Source organism: Glycine max, chromosome 2 (genome assembly GCF_000004515.6).
Source record: "Glycine max cultivar Williams 82 chromosome 2, Glycine_max_v4.0, whole genome shotgun sequence".
In the NCBI taxonomy this organism is placed as follows: Eukaryota; Viridiplantae; Streptophyta; class Magnoliopsida; order Fabales; family Fabaceae; genus Glycine; species Glycine max.
In genome coordinates, this window is record NC_016089.4 from 8,701,377 (window position 1) to 8,724,094 (window position 22,718).

Genomic DNA, 22,718 nt, shown 5'->3' on the forward strand with positions numbered 1-22,718 from the left:
TGGCTTAACTAATTTTTTCAATTTTAAATCAATCTGGAAATCTACTTGTCTTTGGTGAGCTCTATGTATTAAGGGAAAGAAATTTACAATGTTAACAGCTAAACAATCACAACTAGAAGTTCTTTATTTCTTTTTACTGGGTGCATAGTTTCAAACAGGTTAGCTTTGCATTTTGCAATAGTAATTTTTTAAAAAATCTACAGGCTCTGTTCAGCTGAGGAATGCGTATTTAAGGAATAAACACTCGAGAAAAAAGAAAATTCAAAACGACTTGTATTAACATCTTTTCTGAATATTTTACGGGATGATCTCTCGGATGTGGATTTTGAGCACTCGTTTGCGCTGTTTTTTTTTTTTTTTTTAATGAAGTACAAATACAATTTATTCTTTATTAAAGAAGTGCAATAATTTATTAATGAAAATAAAATATAAGACGCATAATAAATTATACGTGTGTTTCTATGAAAAACTGCATAAAAAATACTTCGACAAAAATATACAAGTTCTGTTTCAATTCTAATCGCTGCTCGACTCAGATGCAAAAAATAACATTGATAAGACAATTTCTTGAATTCCATTTTGCTCAACTGGGGAAACTTCCCTAAAACTTATTCATCCAAAAATAATAACACCGCAAAACCATATTCATGCCCAAGACTTTTAGATTTGTCCTTTCCAATGAATAATGTGACTACTTTTAATCATGTGTTTATATTGTAGTTTGCATTTGTAGCATAAACTGAAATCAGTAAAAGAGAAAACAAGAGTTGCGAAATACGGATTTATATGATAGTGATTTCCATTTGTACGAGGAAAATCTGCTTGTACATAAAAGAACAGTCCACACAAACCAAATGGCCAAGGAAATTAAAAAGGATACAGAACATAAAGGAAAAAGAAGAAAAAAAAATCTCAATAGTCACAGATTTTCTATATGTCAAGCTAGTTCAACAGAGAAGCATATCTCATCAAAACACTTCCATCCTTTGAGGAACCGGGGTTTTAATGACCTGCAGTATTTGCACCACTTCAGCCATAGTAGGCCTGCTAGAAGGAATTTGAGAGGTGCATACCATTGCTAGCTTCAGAACAGGCAACACCTCATCTTCTGGATACTCACTCATGCTTTGATCCACACACTCCAACACATTACCATGCTCAAGCAACACCCTCACATGGTCATTCAGTATCAGCACATTGTCTTCTCCATACTCCACTGGCCTCCTACCTGTCACCAGCTCAAGGATCATCACTCCAAAACCGTAGACATCACATTTCTCATTGACCCTTAAGCTCTGGCATGCTAATTCTGGTGCCACATATCCTAATGCACTCTGAAACCTGTTGCTCATCACATGCCTGTCCAGCTTTGTCAGAAGCCGAGCCAACCCGAAATCCGAGATCTTGGCATTGTAATTTTCGTCAAGCAAAATGTTACTTGGCTTTATGTTGTAGTGGATGATCGGCGGACGGAAAGAGTGGTGCAAATGAGCAAGCCCCTTTGCTGTTCCAAGCAAGATTTTGAACCTTATAGCCCAAGAAAGAGGAGGACTTGAAGGAAGCCTTTCATGTAGCTTGGCTTGCAAGCTACCATTTGGGGCAAACTCGGTCACTAAAAGCTGTAATTGAGGAGTCCAATAGTATCCTTTCAATGCAATTAGATTTGGGTGCCTTGCTTTCCCTAGGATTCTAACTTCCCTATCAAAGTCTTCTGGATATTGGATTATGTTTGAGGATATAAGCTTCTTGATTGCTACCATTCTACCTTGTGATCCCAATGGAACCTTGTAGAGTGTTCCAAAGACTCCTTCTCCAATCTCAGATGCCTTGTTGAGCAAGGACTCAGGATTGCTGATCCAATCAGGTGAGGAATGGGAATCGAACAGGATAAGCTTTCCTGTGGCTGGACTTCCTGATCTTGAGGAGCTTGAGCACATGCTTTCCAAAGCATTATCCACAAATGTTAGCCTTCTCCTTACAGAAACATTAAGTAGGCTAACAGCAATCACTCCTAAAACAATGACAAAGGATGCAGATATTGCTACAATAGCAGATACACTAAGGAACCTGTGGCGATGGACCTGGCCAGACTCGGATGATTCGTTTCTTTGCCTTTGAGGACTTATTTGGTTGTTATAGGCATTTGGGTCAAGCACTAGTGGTTTGGGGACATTCATCTTACATGGACCCTTCAACAAGGGTGAGCAAAGACCCAGGTTTCCCTCCAATGAACTTTTGTCCAAGTTTTGAAATATGCTACTTGTAGGAAGCCTGCCTGTGAGCCTGTTGTAGGATATGTTCACAGCAAGAAGACTCTGCAGCATTCCAAGCTCCATTGGTATCTCTCCACTAAGCTCATTAAATTCCAGCTTGAGGATTTTGAGCTTGTTTAGCTTTGCCATGGACTTTGGAATTGAACCTGTCAAATTATTGTGAGACGAACTCCTGCATAAAAATAGATAGGAATTAGTATCTTCCAAAAAAGATGTGTAAGAAAAATGATACTAGAGCTTGAGAAATAGGATGCATACAGCAAGTAAAGAGAGCTACAATTTCCAATCTCGGACGGAATATTCCCTTCAAATGAATTTCCATCAAGTTGGAGGACAGCTAAATTGCCTGAGTCACATATATCTGCTGGAATTGAACCGTGCAAGGCACTGTTGCGAAGATCCAAAACCGTCAGGTTCTGAAGGAGGCCGAATTCTGGAGGCATCTGAGAATGAAGATCATTCCAAGACAGATTCAAATATCTTAGTTTTGAAAGAAGACCAGTTTCTGCAGGGATATTCCCTTGGAGATGGTTATCTGAAAGATCCAAGTTGGTGAGAGTTTCCAAGAGCCTGCTTGATCCTGGTGGAATTGAGCCACTCAATCCATTATGGGACAAGTCTATGTCCTCCAATCCTAGGCCAAACAAAGCCTCTGGAATGGTGCCATTGAAACCATTACCTCTGAGCTGGACCACAGATAACTTTGTGCAGGAACTCAATGATGATGGAATAGTTCCAACAAGCTTGTTATTTGAAATGCTCAGGTGAGTCAGTGATCTCAGTTCCCCTATTGACTGTGGGATGCTTCCAGTGAACTGATTGTTTGAGAGCTCTAGGTACTCCAGATTGGTCATGTTACCAATCCATTGAGGGAATTCACTGTTGAAATGATTGTTTGATGCCTTGAAATAGCTCAAAGAACTTAGCATCCCTAGTGACTCAGGTAGTTCTCCACTCAACTGATTATCACTGAAATCCAACCTACTCAGATGCAGGCAGAATCCAATATCAGTGGATAATGGACCTGAAAACTGGTTACCTTGTAATAAGATCTCTTTAAAGTTATGTATGGATGAAATTCCATTAGGTAAAGACCCTGATAAGGCATTGTTGGATAGATCCAAAGTCCTAAGCCTGTTCAATGACCAAATCCCACTGAAGTCTACATTACCGGAGAAACGGTTATTGGAAAGATTAATGCTATTCAATGAGGAACATCTAGACAGTGAGCCAGGAATTGGTCCATCAAATATGTTCCTAGCTAGAGAAATGTGGTGAAGGGAAGAACAGCTCTCAAAAAAACTCTCAGGGACTGGTCCTGAGAATGAATTCTCTGAAAGATCAAGAAATCTTATTGAATTCATATTCACAAAAGAAGTAGGAATGGAACCAGAAAGAGCATTGTGACTAAGGTTCAGCCTCTCAAGACTATTGGAAAGAGTAAGTGATGGGCTAATACTCCCACTCAAGCTGTTGTGAGAAAGGGATAATACCGTTAGATGCTGTAACTTCTCAAGACCTCTTCCAATCTTCCCAGATAGTCCTAAGCCATCCAATGAGACCTCAGAAACTCTTCCACTCTCAGGATTGCACTGCACGAACTGCCATGAACATGGATTGGCATCATCTTCATTCCATGAAGCAAGATAAGAAGAAGGGTCATCAAGGTCTGATTTGAACACAATTAGGCCAAGAACATCATCATTCAACTGGACAGGTATGTCATTGTTCCCCAAACACGTCAGCAAGTATGAAACTGAAATCAGCAAACTCAAAACTCTCAAGTGAAACTGAAAACTGCTCATTCTTCTTCTTCTTCTTTCTCTCCCTCTTGCTGAGGTTGATGGAGTTATATTTCTATCTTTAGACTTTAGTTAGTAGTTAACTATGGCTTCTTTTTTTTCTTTAGGGATAACATAGTATGTGAAAACTGTAATGACTGGCAGATGTTAGTTACACTACTTTAAGCGAAAACGATACTACATCATGTGTGCTCAAGAGAAGAGAATATTTTACCCAAATGGGGTGAGAGATGGGTCATTGAGAAAGCCAATAATGGGGTGAATATGGTATTGTTAGTGTAGTCCGTGATCAAACAGTTTCGGTCCAACAAACGTGGCTAACCTACTGACAAATATTGCCACCCTTACAAGGCCTTTGTCGCGTCCTACAACCTCTACTCTACCTCCTTGTGCCTTCCTTTTCTCTTGTTTTCAAATATTGAGAGAGTTCATATGCTTCTTTCATTTTTTTTTAATGTGGATTGAAGAATAATTTTGTGTGCATGCATGTGTATATGTGTGTTACTATTTCCCTGTGAGGTTTTTTGTAGTTTTACTATCATTCAAATGGGGAAGAGTATTTTATTGGTGAGAATATTGTTGTTAAATGCTATGATCTTGATGCTTCTATGAGGAGGAGCTAACAGTCTATTTAAAAAGGTCCCTTCTTGTAGTTTAAAATTACAGATACTATGATACTTCCAACTCTTGTCACTGCATGATGCTATGTCGTTTATTTTTCTTTGGTGATTTTAAAATTGATCGAGGAAAAAAAAATAGTTGTCCTTCAATCTAGAGAAAAGAATCTTGATCCTGGTAGAATATTAGAGAGAGAGAGAGCTAGAGAGATTGTAGTTCAGATGAAAAATAATACTGTATTAATTTCATTTGCTATAATTGCAATAAAAAAATAATATAGCATGAGTAGTACAACATTAATTAAGGTGGGTGTAGAAAATGTCTATATTGCTAAAGCAAAGAAAATAATAAAAATGAGAACAATAAATTTATATTCAAGATAATTAAATAATTTAACTACATCATATATAGAATTGTTTGATTCCTAATGTCGTTTAGTTTCAGTCATAAATCACTCCATTATAATAATACTGCCTTGGTATATATCAATAGATCCTACAACAATAGGTGACAAAAATCATGTTGCTTTCATGTGTAATGAAAATAAGAAGCTGATTCACTTTTCAGTATATCATCACCTTCGAAAGTAAGGCAATCCATGACAACTACCACTTTTCCCATTGTTTAACTCTAGTAGGAAGAAATATTATTAGGGAGTTTTTATGTGAATATCTTCACTTTAGGTAGAATTTCCAACTGTAAGGTAGCTTTCCAATTTTTTTTTTAATTTTTGTGTGTGTGGCTAGGAATGTTTCTATTATCTATATTGAGGATATTATTAGCAACACTCTTCTTTTAACTTTCTCTTTGTTATACGTTAAAATTTCAAAATTACTGAGAGAAACTAAAAAAAATGTGACCTACAAAATCTTATGATTTCTAATCAATTTTAACCAATAATAAAAAATATAGTAAAAATAATGTTATCGGTATTTCTCTTATATATCTATTATCATAATAATTATTTTTATTGTATTTTAATATATAAAATTCAGAGCTCAAGACATAAAACTAACACGTTAGGCTAAGTCTTTATTTTTATGACACATCAATCATTTTAAACTATTTTTAATTGCAATGCTGGTTGATATAAGAATTAGTTAACATTTTAGTAGTATGTTTCTTGTTATTTAAATCTTTAGACTTGATGCAATGTTAGAAATGTATAATGCGCAAATTTATATATAAAAAATTAACATACTATTATCATTATCATCCAAAATATGCTCCATGCAATTCCTGATCATAGAGAAATCGATCCATTTATTTATAATCATTTTAAAAGTTTGAAAACACCCGTGCAATGAGTGCATTATTGTGTACATCTCCTTTTTATTATGAATCCAAGTCTACTAGAATCCATCAATATACAGCAAACTGGACTGTGGACTGTATCAGATCAAGCAAGTCATATATTAATTGTACTTTTCTAGTGCAACTTGTCCATCGCATTTAATTCAAGCTATGATATTTTACTCTTAAGAAACTGGCACTGGAAGTGAGAATGAAATGTTTTTTTTATTTAATTTCTATGTATTATAAGTCTAATTTCTTTTATACCTTTAACAAATAAATTATTTTGTTACAGTAGTTTAACCACAGATTTAAAGTTCAAATTCTGAGTATCTAATTATATTAAATATTTAAAGATAGAAATAATTTTATGATTTATAATAATTTTATTCGATTCAAATATAATTATATGTAAAATACCCATAGTTTAGAAGAAAAAAATAATTTGTTTTGTTAGTATATAAAAGTAGAAAATATTTATTACTTATTCCAAAGTTATTGTGAAAAAATACAAATACAAAGTTATTGTGCAAGACAAATAGAAGTATGCAACCACCCATCAATCTCAAACTTCCATTGAACTCAGTGTTCTTCTCATCAGTGACGAGTCTTCAAACTTGTTTCCTCGAACGGTTGCATACTTCTTTTCTCGACCCCATGCGTTCGTTAGCATCTAGCGTTTATTATTTTATTTTTATTTTCCTCTTCCCAATCAAATTTCTTTTTGTTTTGGATTTCTCCCACTGATTGGAAACTTAATAATAAAATGAAATAATTAACAGTTAAAAAACCAACATATTATACGCGTGCTTGTTTTAACTTAATTCTCTTAACATTATATTTTTTAAAATGTATTAATAAGAAAAATGTACGTATTGTATATAAAGCTTTTAATCATTTGCGTATTAGTATTGCACAAATTTTGAAATGATATTCAACCACAAACGTAGTAAATTAATTTGCCAAAAAAAAAAAAACGAACGTAGTAAATTATTAAGTTGTCTTTTTTATTACTTTAATTTGTTTTTGTCAAGGGTGTGTTAGAAAATTACGAAACATTCCTGAAAACAATGTCCTTGATTCAAGCTAGAGAATCGAAATTTCTGAAAATATCAGATAATATTATTTAACAATTAAAACAAATTAATGTTCAAAATCAACCAAATGTGGATTTAACAAAACATAAAAAAAAATACCTTTCTTAAATATATCATTCCAAGAATCAAATCATTGTAAACAATCCAATAAACCTTAAAAAAAATGTCCCTTCTATTGTAAAACAAAATGATCCCCATCAATGGGTTGATTCTAATGGAAGACATTAGTCCCATACAACATAGTAATCAACTTTTAAATTTGTGTTAAGAGATATATCCATATTTTATATTGATTCGACCGTATATTGAACAAAATTGTTTTTAAAAGAGGATTCTTGTGGGAAAAAAAAAACATGTTGGCAAAGATATCAAATAAAATTGCCCAATATAAGGCCAATGAATAACTTACTATCTTTGAATTTGACTTTTTTTCACACAGTGTTATCACAGTGAGATAATAAAAATGTCTTCGACTATGAAAAATAATAGGAACACAATAATAACAATCTCATCGATACGGTGCCTTAATTAACACTCTCAAAAGGTTTTCTCTCTCCTACAAGTGGTTTAATTATTTTTTCCTCAAAACTCATAACTTTTAGCCAAATTCTTCATTTTCCTTTTTTTCATCATGAGATAAAAAATAAAAATAAAAAATTACACTGTGTTCAGACTGTTAGGGTTTCAAACTAAGCATATATTCGCGCTTAGGTACACATCATCCTGTCAGGAGCACACGGTGATGGACCAAACTATTCAACCACATAATGTTGGTGATATTAAACTGAGATTATGAAGTAAAATAGAATACAAAACACAAATCTTAGTCTTAAAACCTCGAGTAATAAGTAATAACTAAGAAAACACATGTTCTTTAACCTTGATCCCCATAGGTGTGCAACTAAGCTAGGTCAGTACTAAAGATAAGCTTAAATAAAGAGCCTAAAAGGTATACAATACAATAATTAAATGGAATAAAGTTACAAGAATTTTATCACTTTCAACTCTATGCTTGTTAAAGGATTGAATTACTTGCTTTTGTAAATTGAATTCTATATTTCCATTATACGTATGGTGTAAACCTTACAAATTCGAGCCCTACCCAACCATCATATAACACTATTTTGGGGCAGCTATTTTGCTTTGAATCAGTGCTCACGAACAATTATTCCGGACAAAAGAGAAGATCGAATAGGGAAAGAAAGTACCATTCTTTGAACGGGATAAAATAATGATATAGTTGGTTGAATGAGTTCAGTCTTGTTTTGAAAACATGGTTATATATTCTCTGATTCCCATACTCCTTCAATCTTTTTTTATTTTTTAAGATCATCACATAAAGGATATGGCAACTTTAAACAAGCCATAGAGAGTAATAATAGCTGTGGTAATTACTGAACTTCTTTTTTTTTTTTTTTATAATAAAAACCTCTTTTAATGATATGGGGGAGATTGAACAGCTTTTTTCCTTCTTTTTTTTTTTTGAAAGGAACCGTTTTTCCCTTCCAACTTACAAATTTATGATTAATTTTTTTTGCTAGTTACTATGTATATTAAGTGATTATTCGTATATATATATATATATATATATATATATATATATATATATAATTAATTTAGTCATATTTAAAGTTGCTTATCACTTTTTAAGGATGTATTATGCGATAATCGAATTGGAGTCTTTCTACACAAACTCATGTTACTAATTGAGTCAGAGACATTAATTGGATTAATATATGAAGTGATTAGTAAATGGAAACTAAAAAAATCATGCAGTAATATTATTGTTCATCAAAGAAAATGAAATAGTTTTTAAAATTAAGATGATAGCAACTAGTTTTCATTGAGAGGACCACGGGTAAGAGATAATAATTTGGAATGTGTATATGTTTTAGTCGATGTGGGTCCAAGGCAACATGGGCTACGCGTGATGGGCACCGGCGGTGGTCACAACACAACTCACTCAGAAAATCCAAATCTGATTCACGGGATTCTTTTGGGGCACTTCTCACTACCCTACACACACTCTCTTCCTATTTTCTTTCTTTGTCCCCTTATATTTCAACACAAGATCCAATTATGTGCATCAAATTCTGATTTTATGCAACTATACCTTGAGAGGGATTTTCAATTCCTCCCCCTTTTGAAAGTTTAATCCTTATGAGAAAATGTTGTGGTTAAAAAAAATTGAAAGAGTTAATCAAGGAGAACAAAACAAGATGCAGGCAAGATCTTGCTTTTAATAATTTGTAGGTTTGAGAGCCTCTCTTATATCTTTATAATAGGATAAATGTATATTTTTGTTTTTTTTTATATTTTCTCTACTCTGAACTGAGTCAACAAACACATTATTATCTTTCTCTAAAAATTTCACTATAAAAAATGTGCTTAATACATATACTAAAATTTAAAAGAATCTTGGTTGTTTTTTTTTAATTAATTTTAATAGAAAAAAAATTAAAATCTCATTTATATGAATATTCCCTTTACTCCTCAGCTCCTCTCTTCTCTCACAATCCGGATGCAGAGGGTATTAAGATCTGCTTTTTGGGTCATGCTCATTTGGGTTGGGCTTTCCTGGAATTCAATCTAGAAAATAAATAAACATACTCATCACAATTGTCACAAAATTTGACCTATCAAGTCATGCGCAAAATTGAAAATTAAATCATTAAAAATCAAATTTTGAAAATATTCATGATTCTAACATTTTAAAAAAAATATACAAAAACAACACAAGCTTTATATTCTATATTGAGCTTAAGTGTTTTGTTTTTATTTTTGAATGATTCGAAAAAAAAAATCTTGCGTATAGGAGTAAGGTTTTTTTTAAGGCAAAAGGTTTTTTTCATGTGATACTTTAAGTATGTAGAACCTAGATGTTGCGCTGGTTATTAATACTTTTTGTTTCATTAATTTAATATTAAAAAATTGTCTTACTTGTTAGAATTAAGGTACACTAAAATAATTTATTTACCTATAATGTAAGTAATAAGACCAAGTATATGTGTACACATCAATATGAACACTAATGCTAACCTTATTGTTCGGATGAAGTTTAAATACAATTTCTTTTAATGCAGGTAGTGTAACTACAAATACTTTATTACCCTCACTAAATTCTACACATTGTGATTCCTAGTCTTCTAAAAGAATTCATGTATGTTGATTAGGGGTGGGTAAACGGGCCCAGGTCCATGGACTGACCCGCGGGGCCCGCGGTCCACGCGAGTTACGAACCAATTTTTTTAAACGGTCCATGATTATGTCATATTTTTGGGCCCGCCCCGCTTAATCCGCGGACTATGCGGGTTTGGCCCACGGGATCCGCGGGTTGCCCGCAACCCGCATTAAGTTTAATTTGTGTGATCTTGACCCAATTATATTAGGTTTAATTTTCTCTTTTTCACTTTAATTTTTTTTTAAAATAACAAATAAAGAAATATATTAGATAAGATAAAGATATAAGGATAAAAATAAAAGATTTAAATTAAAAGATGATAAAGATAAAAAAGGATGAGATAAGAAAAATAAAAGATTAAGATAAAAAAGATAAGTGATAACCTCCTACAAATCTTCTTTTTTGATATTTTCTTGATTTTTTCCTCTTTTAATCTATCATTTTCATATCTGAAAGTCATAAATAATAAAAATATCAATTCTTATCATTTAAGCCAAAAATAATTGTTAAATAAATATTTTTAAAGATATTTCAATATATTTTTATTATAAAAAATAGCTCACATCATATTTAGTAGTTATAGCAGGCTAAAAACATTTTTTCTCCTCACGTGTGCTTAACAAATACCGAACTAGACTTCTTGTTGACAATATATACTAAAAATTGGTTACTAGTATTTGATATGCAGGGTAAATAATATGTAATAATTATTGTTTTTTAATCACTTAACTTGATTTTATTCTAATATTTATTATTATTTCGAGTTTTAGGAAAAGAAGATGAAGATATGGAGATGAAGAAGACTCAAGCTACTTCAAATATGAAACCATTCGTTGTTGGAGATGTTTAAATTTCATATTTTAGATTTATTGCTTGAATTTTCTTTTGTTAAGACATTATTTATTTTATTGATGTAATTGACTAATTATTGAGATTTTATTTACATTTGTATTGAACTTAATTTGATTGTATTATATTTTTATTGAAATTAAAATTCTTTTAAAACTAGGCCTGCGGACCGGCCCGTTTGACCCGCGGGGTCTGCGGGGCGGGGGCAGACCAATTTATTTGGTCCGTGTAAGAAACGGGACGGATTAAACAAGTCCGCCACCAATGTGGGCTTATGCGGGCGGACCTTATGCGGGACTGGCCGGCCCGCTTACCCACCCCTAATGTTGATATTCTGAATAAAGTCGATTTATCTTCATTAATTGTGTGAGTTAAAATTTAAAACTCTTGAGTTGGTACTTGATGCTGAGAAATGGGATATTGTTAGTCACCTTCCTGCTCCAAAACAAACATTCATCATATATCCTACGCAATCCAATCCCCTTAACGTAGAATAGTGATGCACCATTTTATATATATGACTTCAAATCAAACAAATGCGAGTTCTACTCAAATTATATCATGAAATGGATTATCAAAATGACCCATCTAACTGTTCGAGTTATTCCACATTCTTTGGAATCTAGAAAAGGAATGCTAATGCTATATTGCTATATGTTACGAAATTATTAGTCTCTGCGAAGGTAAGCCCGAAATAATTATTTTTTTATTAGTTAAAAAATTAAAAAGAAAATGGAAAAAAAATAAAGGCATTTGATGGAAATCATGGAGAACCATTGATTTAAGTTTTTGTTCATTTTGAGCTAAATTGTTTGGTAAGATTTGACAACTTTCATTTAGAAAGAGGGATGTTATATGCTACGAAATTAGTTTCTACGAAAATAAGAACAAGGATAGTTGTTTTCTTTTGGTTGGTTAAAAAGTTTAAGAAAAAAAACAAAAGCATTTGATAAAAATCTTGGAGAACCTTAGATTTTAAGTTTCCATGAATTTTCGTGCTAAATTGTTTCGTACAATTTAGCAACTTTCATTTAGAAAGAGTAATGTTATATGGTACAACATTACTCACCAGCTTCTCAAAAAAAAGAAAAAAAAAATTAGCTCCTCGAAAATCATCCACGTGTTTGTCTTCTGATTTCATTGTGGTTGTTATGTTCCCATTGAGTCTATATAACCCGCCCCTTATTATAATTTAATAAACTACTAATAGTTTCAATTTCAAACCATACTACCGGATATATTTCTTTTGAAGGCCTCCTTTATTTGGTAGCCAATTAAATAATTTTAGTCAAGAATATCAAAACAAATTAATTAAAATAAAATTCATGAAAATATTAAAAACAAATAATTATCATCACTATCCACTAAGGTCTAAGGGCTGACCAAGGTAAAGCAAAGATAGGCTAAATTGCTCATAAAACTACTTTAAAATTACCAAGGAGATTATAGCTAACCAATTTATCAAGATTTCAGAAGACTCTTTGAAGATGAAATCCCTAGATTTATACTCAAGCTTTAAAATACAAAACTCCTAAAAATGATTACGTGCTAAGAATTCATTTTCTCAATTTTTGAATTGTAAACATACCATAACAGCCAAAGTAGTCATTTTTTGTAGTGGATGTCTCAAAGCTATGAAGGTTGAGAACAGAATGAGCAAAAATAGTCCTTTAAGTAACGTGTTTGATCATTGAAGATGTAAGAATTAGGCTTGAAACGTGGAAGCTATGAATTACTATTAGCTTTTGAAAATTGCATCTAAAACATAGAACCAAACACGCTAAAAATCCTGAAATGATGCTTGAAAGAAAGATCACTTTTATCTACTGCTTTTAATCACTTGTTTGATGAAATGAGTGGCATTCAAATGATTTGAGATTCCTGTGCTTCTTTATATTAATTTTTCTGTTTCCTTTCCAGATATAGCCAGACATTTTTCTACTTTTTTTTCCTTTCCGTTTTTATAAATTTCAATTTATACAGTATGCACAAAGCAATGATGTTTCCTTCAAAAATTACTTAAAAACTGTAAAGAGAACGAGATAAATGCCATTAACAATTTAACATACCATTCCCAATATAATCTCTATATTTGATAAACACATTCCATATACACTTCACTAATTAACTTGCACTCACTTTTTATTAGTGACATTTTCGTAAAACTTGTCTAATAATAAAGAATGTTACTAAGTTTTTTCAAAATAATCATTCAAACACAATATCCAGAAAAAGAACATTTAACAGCCAATGCCAAGGCGCATTTACTCCTAAGAAGTTACTTAACCGAGCACCATTTGCTTTCCGAATAAAAGTAAGCCATGCTATGTTATTATCCATTGTAGGATGCAGACATGAAGACAATGTACTTAACATTAATACCATGCAATTTGCGATTTCTGCTGGTGGCATTCACATCAGAAACTCAGAAATACAAGGAAGGTGAGACATGATTTCATTGTACAGATATCTTATGATGATGCTGTGGTCTTGATTAATCAGACTGACCAACATAGAGTACTGCGAAAAACAAATGGAAAGGATCTAGAATCTTAAACTTCTCTAAAAATCAACATGATATTCCTAAATCAAACAAGCAGAAATCAAGATCAACAGTAGGCATCAAGATATTTATATTGGTGCTTCCTATTATACTGAAGTAAGCTTGCATAAGTCCGGTCCCAAATTCCAATATACATACACTCATCATCAGGGCTCAGAGAAACCCCAGAAATTTCCCCAAAGAAATCAATCTCTTGACGTTTTCTGTAGTCTGCTTTCGTGCTATAAACATGCACAAAATCTGCAGGCTCAGCAACCACCATATATTGACCATCCGAAGAAAACCGAATAGACCGGGTTGCCCCTAGGTTATTCTTGAGAATGGCAGTAGGAGATGATAAGTGTCTAACATCCCATACTCTGCAAGTCTTATCCTGATTCCCCGTTGCAAAGGTACATCCATCGGGATGCCACGCAGAAGCGAAAGAGTAATCTCGATGACCAACCAAATTGGCAACAGTCTAAAAAATCAAACAAGCCTCAGAAGTTAGTGGAAGTTTCTTCAGCATGGTATGCTGTTGTTTGGGAAAGTATAAAGCTAAAAGTAACTACATAGTGCTTAATTTCATTGCATTCGTATTTTGAAACACTATCTCCCATTCCCAGCCCGTTTCATATCTAGCATGCATTCACTATCCCTTGGAGATGTTTAACAATGAGTACCCATGCGGCCATATCATAGCATATATGTTCAAAGAAAGTTTTACTTGTTTCACATTTTCTCCTCGTATGATCAATTTAAACTAAAGATAGATAGATCAGCAACATGCACATAAAAAATTATGATAAGTACAAGGAACTAGATTCAAATTGATCAAAATAATTCACAAAAATTGATAACCAAAGGAATAAGGAAGATCTAAAATGATTACCCCTCCTGAATCTAAAGGCATGCTTCCAAAAGTAACAAAGAGCTAGGGACTTATTTTAACAAAAAAACTGCAAAATATTTTCCAACTTTCTACCAATAATTTAAGATAAAGAAAATTCCAAGCTAATGAAAGGATAAATGTTAGTTTTCTCTAGCATTTACAAATCTACATACAAGCCAAATATGAAACTTTTCCAGCTTCACAACCATATGAATCATTCTCCGTCACAAAAAGAATCGTAGACATAAATTTAGGAAAAAAAAACTAAAGGATTTGATCCATTAGCAAATGCATGAACTAAACCAAAGACAGCAACAGAATATTCCCCGGGAAAAGTAGGAAAAAATGTACTTGAAAAGAAATTTCCAATAGATGCATGTTCAGTGGAACTATGTACCTTCCCATTTTGAGGATCCACTAGCAGTCCATCTAGGTTATCTCCAACAACAGTCATAAGCTTCCGGTCTGGACTGATTGATGTGTGCTGTATCAAGAGCAAATGGTTAGGAATCAAGGAAGTACATATAAAATATAAATTATAAATAAGTTGTTAATGCAACTGCCATGCTTGAAACAAGAAAATCAGTTTAAGACAATCAAAGAGTACAAGAAATTTGAACAATAGAGAAACTAGTCAAATTCAATTCTTCTTTGCTTTACTTGATTATGCTGCCTTTCATTCTAATCAAGATATGGAATTTGGAACCTGGATTCTTCTGGTATTTTTCAAATTTTCATGCAAATCTTCAATTTCTCATTTATTTTCCTACAAGGGAAAGCTTTCCCTAGATAATTCAATTTGGAAATCCAAAGCTTCTTCTAAGGTAAATTTTTTCCAGCTAGAGATGAACTTAACCTAGTTGTTTGGATCAGTTTCTTCATGCCCACTTTCAAGGGTTTGGAAATAAGAATTAAAATGAAAATCAAAACAATATGGCCCTGTGTGGTTTGTGAGGTGTAGTGTATGTGACTGGAAAGGAATGCTTCAATCTATAAGGGTGCATCATATCCTCTAAATTTGCTATAGATAGAAGTGTGTGTGTGGCTTCCCTATGGTCTTCAGCACATGTATTATTTCATGGAATCAACATATAATATATACAAAGAGATTGGACAGCTTTTCTACACTAACTAGTTTTATAGTTATAGGACTTCAACTTTTGTGTCTCTGTTTTGATTTTATTTATCAGTTCTGAGTTCTTATCCTGCATCTTTTTTATCTGTTTTCTCTCTACTCCTTATACAATTTTTTTTCTAATCAACTAAAGAAAATAACAAAAAAAATACAACAGTATAAGAGAGGAAAGTTGAAAAGAACCTGAATGGGAGAATAATTAGCTAAAAAAGGAAAAGAAAATAAAAAAATATACTGCATCAGTCAGATTGCATAGAGAGTGCTCACATTCACCGGCCAAGAGAACTGGAAGTTATTCAAAGGCTGAAACCTTTCTGTGTCATATTCTCTCACACCACAATCATTATTGGAAGCAATAATATGAGTTGCACCACTGCAAAAGTTTCCATGTCAAGCAATGTTCATGTTCCAAACTGAGACAAATAAACTTGGTACGAAAAATACCTCAAGCTGCCATATATTTCAATTGCATTTGTTATAGCATTATCATCATGTGTGGTCCGTGTACAAAAGCTTACTCCTTTCTTATTCAAACGCTGCATTCAATATAGACATTATAAGCTGCATCCAACATAATCCTAATAGGACAAACTAGAGAAACAGAGAGAAGTAGCAGGCTTGTGTAGCAGCAATAATTCCTACTACATATCCAATAAAATGAATAAATTAATATATATATACACACACACACTAAGTATATATTGCCAAACCAGACAGAAGCAAGCCACAAGAGAAGAAAGAGAGGAACAAGCACCGAGATCATAGAATCATGAATATCTATTAAGGCAAGCCCCGTGAATTAAGGAAGGTTTGACCCCCAAAAGCAAGTGTGATTAACTACAAGTTAATCTTAGGCTATTAAGTGGAGCTTGATTGAGAAGTGATTGTGACAGAAACAGGAAAAGTAGAAATAAGGGAGACAAAACTCCTCACAAGCAGAGGTACCCATTTATTAAAGTGTAAACAAGGTGGTATTTTGAACCAAACTGGTCAAACAGGCCTTTTGTTTCCCAAGATTCAATCTTACCTCTAGATATTACTCTCCAAAGTCAAAAAGTTCAACAATATTTAACAGGGAATCTGCCAGAAATGAAAATCTAAAGAAAAATGTGTTCCTCTTTAGTACATACAAGGATCATAAGGAAAATATAAAAGATAAGGTTTTCACAAGAGTGAGTTTAGACTCAAAGTTTTAGTAACTTAATGCAAGGAACCACATATCAACCAAACCCTCCAGATCACTGATTCCATACTGATAACCTGCAATTCTTTTAATGAATGTGTAGCCCTCTCTAACCACCTGCCCTACATTTGCCACGGGAGAATTTGTTCACAGCAACCCACATCCCAGGGAACAAGCATGGAAAAATAAAAAGTGGCATACCAGACATTATTTCCTCATTTTAAATAATCATATTGGCAAGTGAAGTAACTACAATAGCAGTCCCCTGCCCCCAAGAGAGAGATGTATCTGTAGCCTAAAGAAGTTACTTATCATTCAATGAAGTATCAGAAGCCTAAAGAACATGTATACGATAAGGAACAAATCACGTAGACTCACCTTACAAGTAAGCTCTCCTTGGAAGCCACCAGCAACAAGAAGATTATCCTTGACGGCTAATGTGCTAATCTGGGTCTGAGAAAATCCTTCCAACAAATTTCCTGCATATCTCTACAAGACCAAAGAATGCATAATTAAGTAAAGCAAAGAAATTACATATGTATACTTAAGTAAAGCACTATTGAAGCCATTTAAATTGTGTTCCTGTATAAAATTAATCATAATTAACACACTTAACTACAAGAAATTCTCAAATGAACCATGTTATGTTCTCCAATTCATTAACCAGTAACCACACATGACACACGTATATTGAACAGCTGTAAGTTTCTTATGATTTATAAAAATTGCAGGTTCCACATAAGTGTTGCATTAATAAGCATGAAAAAATGCAAGTAACACTCATTCCTCTTTCTTTATAGATGAACAAGGTTGTGTAAGACACTGCATTACCTTAGTAGGGGTCGGGGCCACATGCCCAGCAAAATTGATTATCTCAGACAAATTACCACTTAATGATGACCAGTGATTAACTGAGTAGTTGGAGATAAGATAGACATCATGTTTTGAAGTTGCCCATACTAAGTTTCTCAGCTGCATCCCACAAACAAATATGACATTAAACTATATTTTTTTTCTTCAGTAAAAGTCATTACATTAGGCTTAACCATTCCAAAAGCAGGAAAATATTAGGTGCATGCAGCACATGAAAAAGTCAACAAACCTGAAAATGAAGGATGGTAGGCTTAACCATTCTTGTATTATAGAAGAATTCATAGTAATTGCCACCCTTCTCCATTTGCTTACACTCCTGGGACCCCAATAGGGAAAAAAAGAAGTAAACTTTTGAACATCAAAACATTTGTGAAACAAATTCTGATTCTATTTCCATGCTCCACAACAACCCCAAACAAAGGACAAAGAGGAAACAGAAAAAGAAAAAGACCTTGTCCACAGCATCCCCAGATGTAAGAATGTTCTCAAAATTCCTATATTGCTCAAGCCTTGTCAATCTGTACCTCTCCCTTGATATGTTCAACCTCTCCCATGGAATTCCCTGAATATCCTTTCCCTTTCTTGCTTGAGCAGCTGATGTATCAGTCACCTTAGTAAGCTGTTCCAATCACCAAAGACATCAAAAACCCAATTTTCTCCAAGTTCAATGAATACATACATGAATACATAAAACAACTCAAAAAATAAATATAAGAATGCAAACCTAAAAAGAAAAAGGAAAAGAAAGAAACAAACCATCTCATATTCATCAAGAGCAGCATCCCCAACACCCCCACCATGGTTTTGGTCATCAATTTCGTCAAAGAAATCGTCTTCGTCCTTGTGATCTAAAGGGTACATGTCATGATCGGACATGAAGGCTTTCGTGCATCAAAGTTCGAACCTTTTTTTTTTTCTAGATTGCAGTGTCTTCGTTCGTTCGTTTGTTTGTTCTAGGATTAGGAAAGGTGAATGAACAAACACGGTTACCTCTTCTCCTGCATCTTAATATATCAATAAAAATTTCTAAGCGAAGGAACAAAAGAAAGCAACAATAAATGGGATTAAAGGGTTTCTTCTGTAACGTGTGCTTTGAAAAAATTAAAATATCTATATAAATATTTTATATCTTAGTATTTTAATATATTTTTAAATCATTTATAAGAAAGCAATTATTGTTTTGTTTTTAATATGTAGGTCCAAAAGAAACGTTATAAATCTTGTAAGAAAAAGCATAATATTTAGTTTTAAGAAATTAAAAATATATAATAAAGTATATCACATTTTTCTTAATTAAAGCCGTTACGATACTATTTAATAAGATGTTAAGATCTTAAAAGAATATAAATTACATGTGTTTTAACACAGTTTTCTTATTAAAAACTAAATTTTATGGGTCTCGGTAAACAGTTAATTCACTCTATATTGAATAGATGCATATAAAAATAAAAAAAAATATTACATTGGTTTACAAATCCTATGATTCATATCTTATAATTACCAAGGCAGGGGAACGGAATGGGTATATATTATTGCTTTGCGAATTGCGATGGGAATGTGGATGTGAACTGAGTAAAGGAGCATTGTGCTGTGTGTGGACGAAAAAGGAGATGATGACAACCTCGTGGGACCTTAAGGATGTTTGTTTTTCTTTCTTTGTTTTTAGCATAGTGCCATAATTTGCTTTTAAATTTCTCTAATCATGGATGATTCTTTATTGAAGTAGATGAATTTTCAAATTCATCTTATCAAATTATTATTATGGTAAAAGTGAACTTAAATTAAACAGTGATAGTACTTGTTAGTACAAAGGAACGGTAACTTCTGAATCTAATTCATCTTCTGGCTAGATAGGTAAAAGAACCATGCAATTAACCTTAATTATAACTTTTAAGACAAATGTTAATTAGTGTTCTAAAATATTAGTTAAAAAATTGAAAGAAAATCTTTCAAAAAAACTAAAAAAATATTTTTATTAGAATGTACAAAATTTTATTGTTGGTGACTATTTTTAAGTTTTCTTATATTAATAATTAATGTCTTAAAGACATTAGTTACAAAATCCAATTTTAATTCAATTTAATTAATGAAGGTGGTTACTTTAATGAGTTAGTGTGCACTAGAAAATCTACATTTGCTACAAAAGAATACACCACGTGTTCATGAAAAAAATGTGCTAAATTACTCAAAGAATCGGGGTCAGGTTCGACTATGCATATCGTTGTTTGCTGAATGTGTACATGTCTTTTCTGGATTAAACTTATGCTTATGGACAGAGTCGTGTCTAGAGAAATTAGAATTTAAGGTAAAATTTATGAAAAAAAATTTAATAAAATATTAGTTTTATATTAATTTTTTATTGTTTTGAGTGGTAAAATCATTTATTAATATTTTATAATTTAATAATTCTAATATTTCATCCTCAATAAATAAAATAGTTAATTCATTTAATTTATTTTATAATATTGTTGATTTTATATAAGATTTAAATAATTTTAATTTTTAAAAAAATCAGCAATAACAACCATTATAAATATTGTTAATAATATTCAATAAGAATAAATAATCAAACAATATAACATGAAAATGGAGAGAATTACAAGTTTTTTAATTACAATAATTTGATACATATTAATTATCCAGTTGACAATTGACTTCAACTTCAAGTCTTAAAAAAGTTAGCAAAAATGAGAAAAAAAGAGAAAAAACCAAAAAGGTAAACAAGTAGGGAAGAGAATGGAGTAAAAAATATAAACTTTTATAACGTATATATAGAAGAAAAAAATGATTCTTAATTTTTTCTTTCATAAAAAACGGTTAACTACAAATTTAACAGGAAAATAATAAACGGTAAAATATTAAAAATAGACAATCATCAAATTGATATTTTTTAAATTAAAATCTTATAATTTATTACAAGTTAATATCATTATTTAACTTCACATATAAAATGTTTACAATATATCATTAAAAACATAACTTGAAAAGTTCAAGGTCTAGACATAATTTAAATACATGAATTATAAAAAAAAAAATTAATTGTTACAATCTCATTGTCATCATTAAGTCTTTATAATTTATGATAACATTAGTTTACTTAATTGTGATGTTGTGATTGGGTTTCACTCAATGTCTTGCTATAGATTATGGATTCATTTATCAAATAAAACTAAATCAACCAAGATGCAGTAAAATAAAGTAAACATAAATTTATTAAAATTGAGAATGAATACATGCTTGATCTCTTAACCAGTAGTTAATTTTGATGTGTGATTTAAGTGAAAATGATTCAATCTATTGAAAATGATTGTGGATGACCTTATTTATATACTTCTAATATTAATGGTTGAATTTTATGATTTTGATACGTATATAACATTTTCCTGGATACATGATCTAATGATATTCATAACTTCTTCCAATAATGGCTACAACTATTATTTTGAATTTTGAAAGGATCATGCTTCTAAACACTTTCAAATTCCACATGTTTTAATAGACTTGTCGAAAACATCAATTTCTATCCAAATGAATTTCTTTGATAACCAATTCAACTTCTCGAATTCTCATTCACATATTGATAATCTTTTAACATAGTCTTTTGTCATCTTCAAAACAAATTCTATCGAAATTATATGGACTCTATAACTTAAACAATTTCACATAATAGATATAACACAACTATAATATGAATTTTTTTGTATATGATCTAAGTGAAAGGATCTTTTAATAAAATAGTCATTTTTTAAGAAAATATTATTCAATTGAAACTTATTGAACAATGTAATAGTTAATCAAAATTATACGGGTATAATTTGATTCCCCTCTTATTAAAGATATCGACCCAACCATTGAATTATATCTATATATTATCAAGATTTTTTGTGTGAAATTTTCTCAAAATTGAACAATAATAAGAAAGTAATCAAACAATCCATATTTTAGTATATTTTTAAAAAATTATATAACATCAATTTTAATAGGTATGAATGCGGAAGCAACTAATTATGAATATATAAATTATAAATTATAAATGAGGATACATTGCAAAAATATAATCTTAATCTTAAAAAGTCAAGAGGGAAGTCACTTGACTAAGGTCACTTGATACTATCTTTGATTTTCACATATAAAAAAAAGTTTAATGAATATTATGATATTGATAATCTTTATTTATTTTAAAAATTGAAAATATTTAGAAAAAAAGTAGTAAGAGAAATAAATAACACTCCGATCAAAATATTAGATTATATAAAAAATTATATTTTTTTCAAGTATATGTTTTTTATAGAATATTATTGACAGTGCATGAAGTTTTTCAAAATTATATTATTTAAATTCTATTTAAGATTAATAACGTTATAAGATTTTTTTTTATTCAACATTACGAGATAAATTGAATGTATGCTTTTTAAAAATAAATTAAATATATTAATAATCTTATTCATTGAGAGTGAAATGTTAGAATTACTTGATTATATAATTTTAATAAATCAATTTTAATAAATAAAATTGTAGTCTAAAATCTAGAAGATAAACATAAAATTGATAATTTGTTATATTAAGTTTCTATAAAAGTTTTGCCTATATAAAGTTTCAAAATTTCTTCACACAAATAAAAAATAGATATATTACATAGATAAAAGATTTACAAGAAAATGTGTTTTAAAGCTAAACACTTATTATATATAGAACATTTTAATTATAGTATAATCAATAGTCTTTTAAAAGCAAGGTTGTTAAAATATATATATACTTATAAATAAAATCAATAATCTAGACTTTTTACTGAAGTTCACTTACTTATGTTATTAATAGCAAGGTTTTTCAAATTGGACCAACTATTGAACTAGTGAAGATACAACTTCAAGATTTAATGGTTTTAGGTGATTACATCGTGGCCAAATCGATAACAATTTAATAATATTTATTTTTAATTTTAATATAACAAATTATATAATAGTCATAACTTTCTTTAAA

General features: G+C 31.3%; 2 protein-coding genes across 2 annotated transcripts; both read right to left on the reverse strand.

The window, feature by feature from the left end:
* Window positions 1-767: 767 nt before the first annotated feature.
* On the reverse strand, window positions 768-4,360 carry LOC100795810 (probably inactive leucine-rich repeat receptor-like protein kinase At3g28040). The gene is made up of 2 exons (XM_003518624.5): window positions 2,532-4,360; window positions 768-2,445 (listed from the first exon to the last, which is right to left on the reverse strand). The coding sequence occupies exons 1-2, from the start codon at window positions 4,076-4,078 to the stop codon at window positions 969-971; spliced, it is 3,024 nt and encodes a 1,007-aa protein (XP_003518672.1). The 5' UTR covers window positions 4,079-4,360; the 3' UTR covers window positions 768-968.
* Window positions 4,361-13,502: 9,142 nt separating this feature from the next.
* Window positions 13,503-18,829, reverse strand: LOC100796330 (uncharacterized WD repeat-containing protein C2A9.03). Its single transcript, XM_003518625.5, has 9 exons — window positions 18,495-18,829; window positions 18,190-18,357; window positions 17,968-18,054; window positions 17,697-17,837; window positions 17,244-17,354; window positions 16,127-16,218; window positions 15,950-16,055; window positions 14,945-15,031; window positions 13,503-14,136 (listed from the first exon to the last, which is right to left on the reverse strand). The coding sequence occupies exons 1-9, from the start codon at window positions 18,612-18,614 to the stop codon at window positions 13,723-13,725; spliced, it is 1,326 nt and encodes a 441-aa protein (XP_003518673.2). The 5' UTR covers window positions 18,615-18,829; the 3' UTR covers window positions 13,503-13,722.
* Between the last annotated feature and the right edge of the window lie 3,889 nt (window positions 18,830-22,718).

What these genes read in the sequence shown, in the direction of transcription:
- LOC100795810 (XM_003518624.5), bottom strand. Translation starts at nt 4,078, where the DNA reads ATGAGCAGTTTTCAGTTTCACTTGAGAGTTTTGAGTTTGCTGATTTCA. An exon ending in TGTAGCTCTCTTTACTTGCT is followed by an intron (nt 2,446 to 2,531) that starts GTATGCATCCTA and finishes ATTTTTATGCAG; the next exon opens with GAGTTCGTCTCACAATAATT.
- LOC100796330 (XM_003518625.5), bottom strand. Translation starts at nt 18,614, where the DNA reads ATGTCCGATCATGACATGTACCCTTTAGATCACAAGGACGAAGACGAT. An exon ending in CTCTTGATGAATATGAGATG is followed by an intron (nt 18,358 to 18,494) that starts GTTTGTTTCTTT and finishes TGATTGGAACAG; the next exon opens with CTTACTAAGGTGACTGATAC. An exon ending in AGTTCTCTTGGCCGGTGAAT is followed by an intron (nt 15,032 to 15,949) that starts GTGAGCACTCTC and finishes CTCTTGATACAG; the next exon opens with CACACATCAATCAGTCCAGA.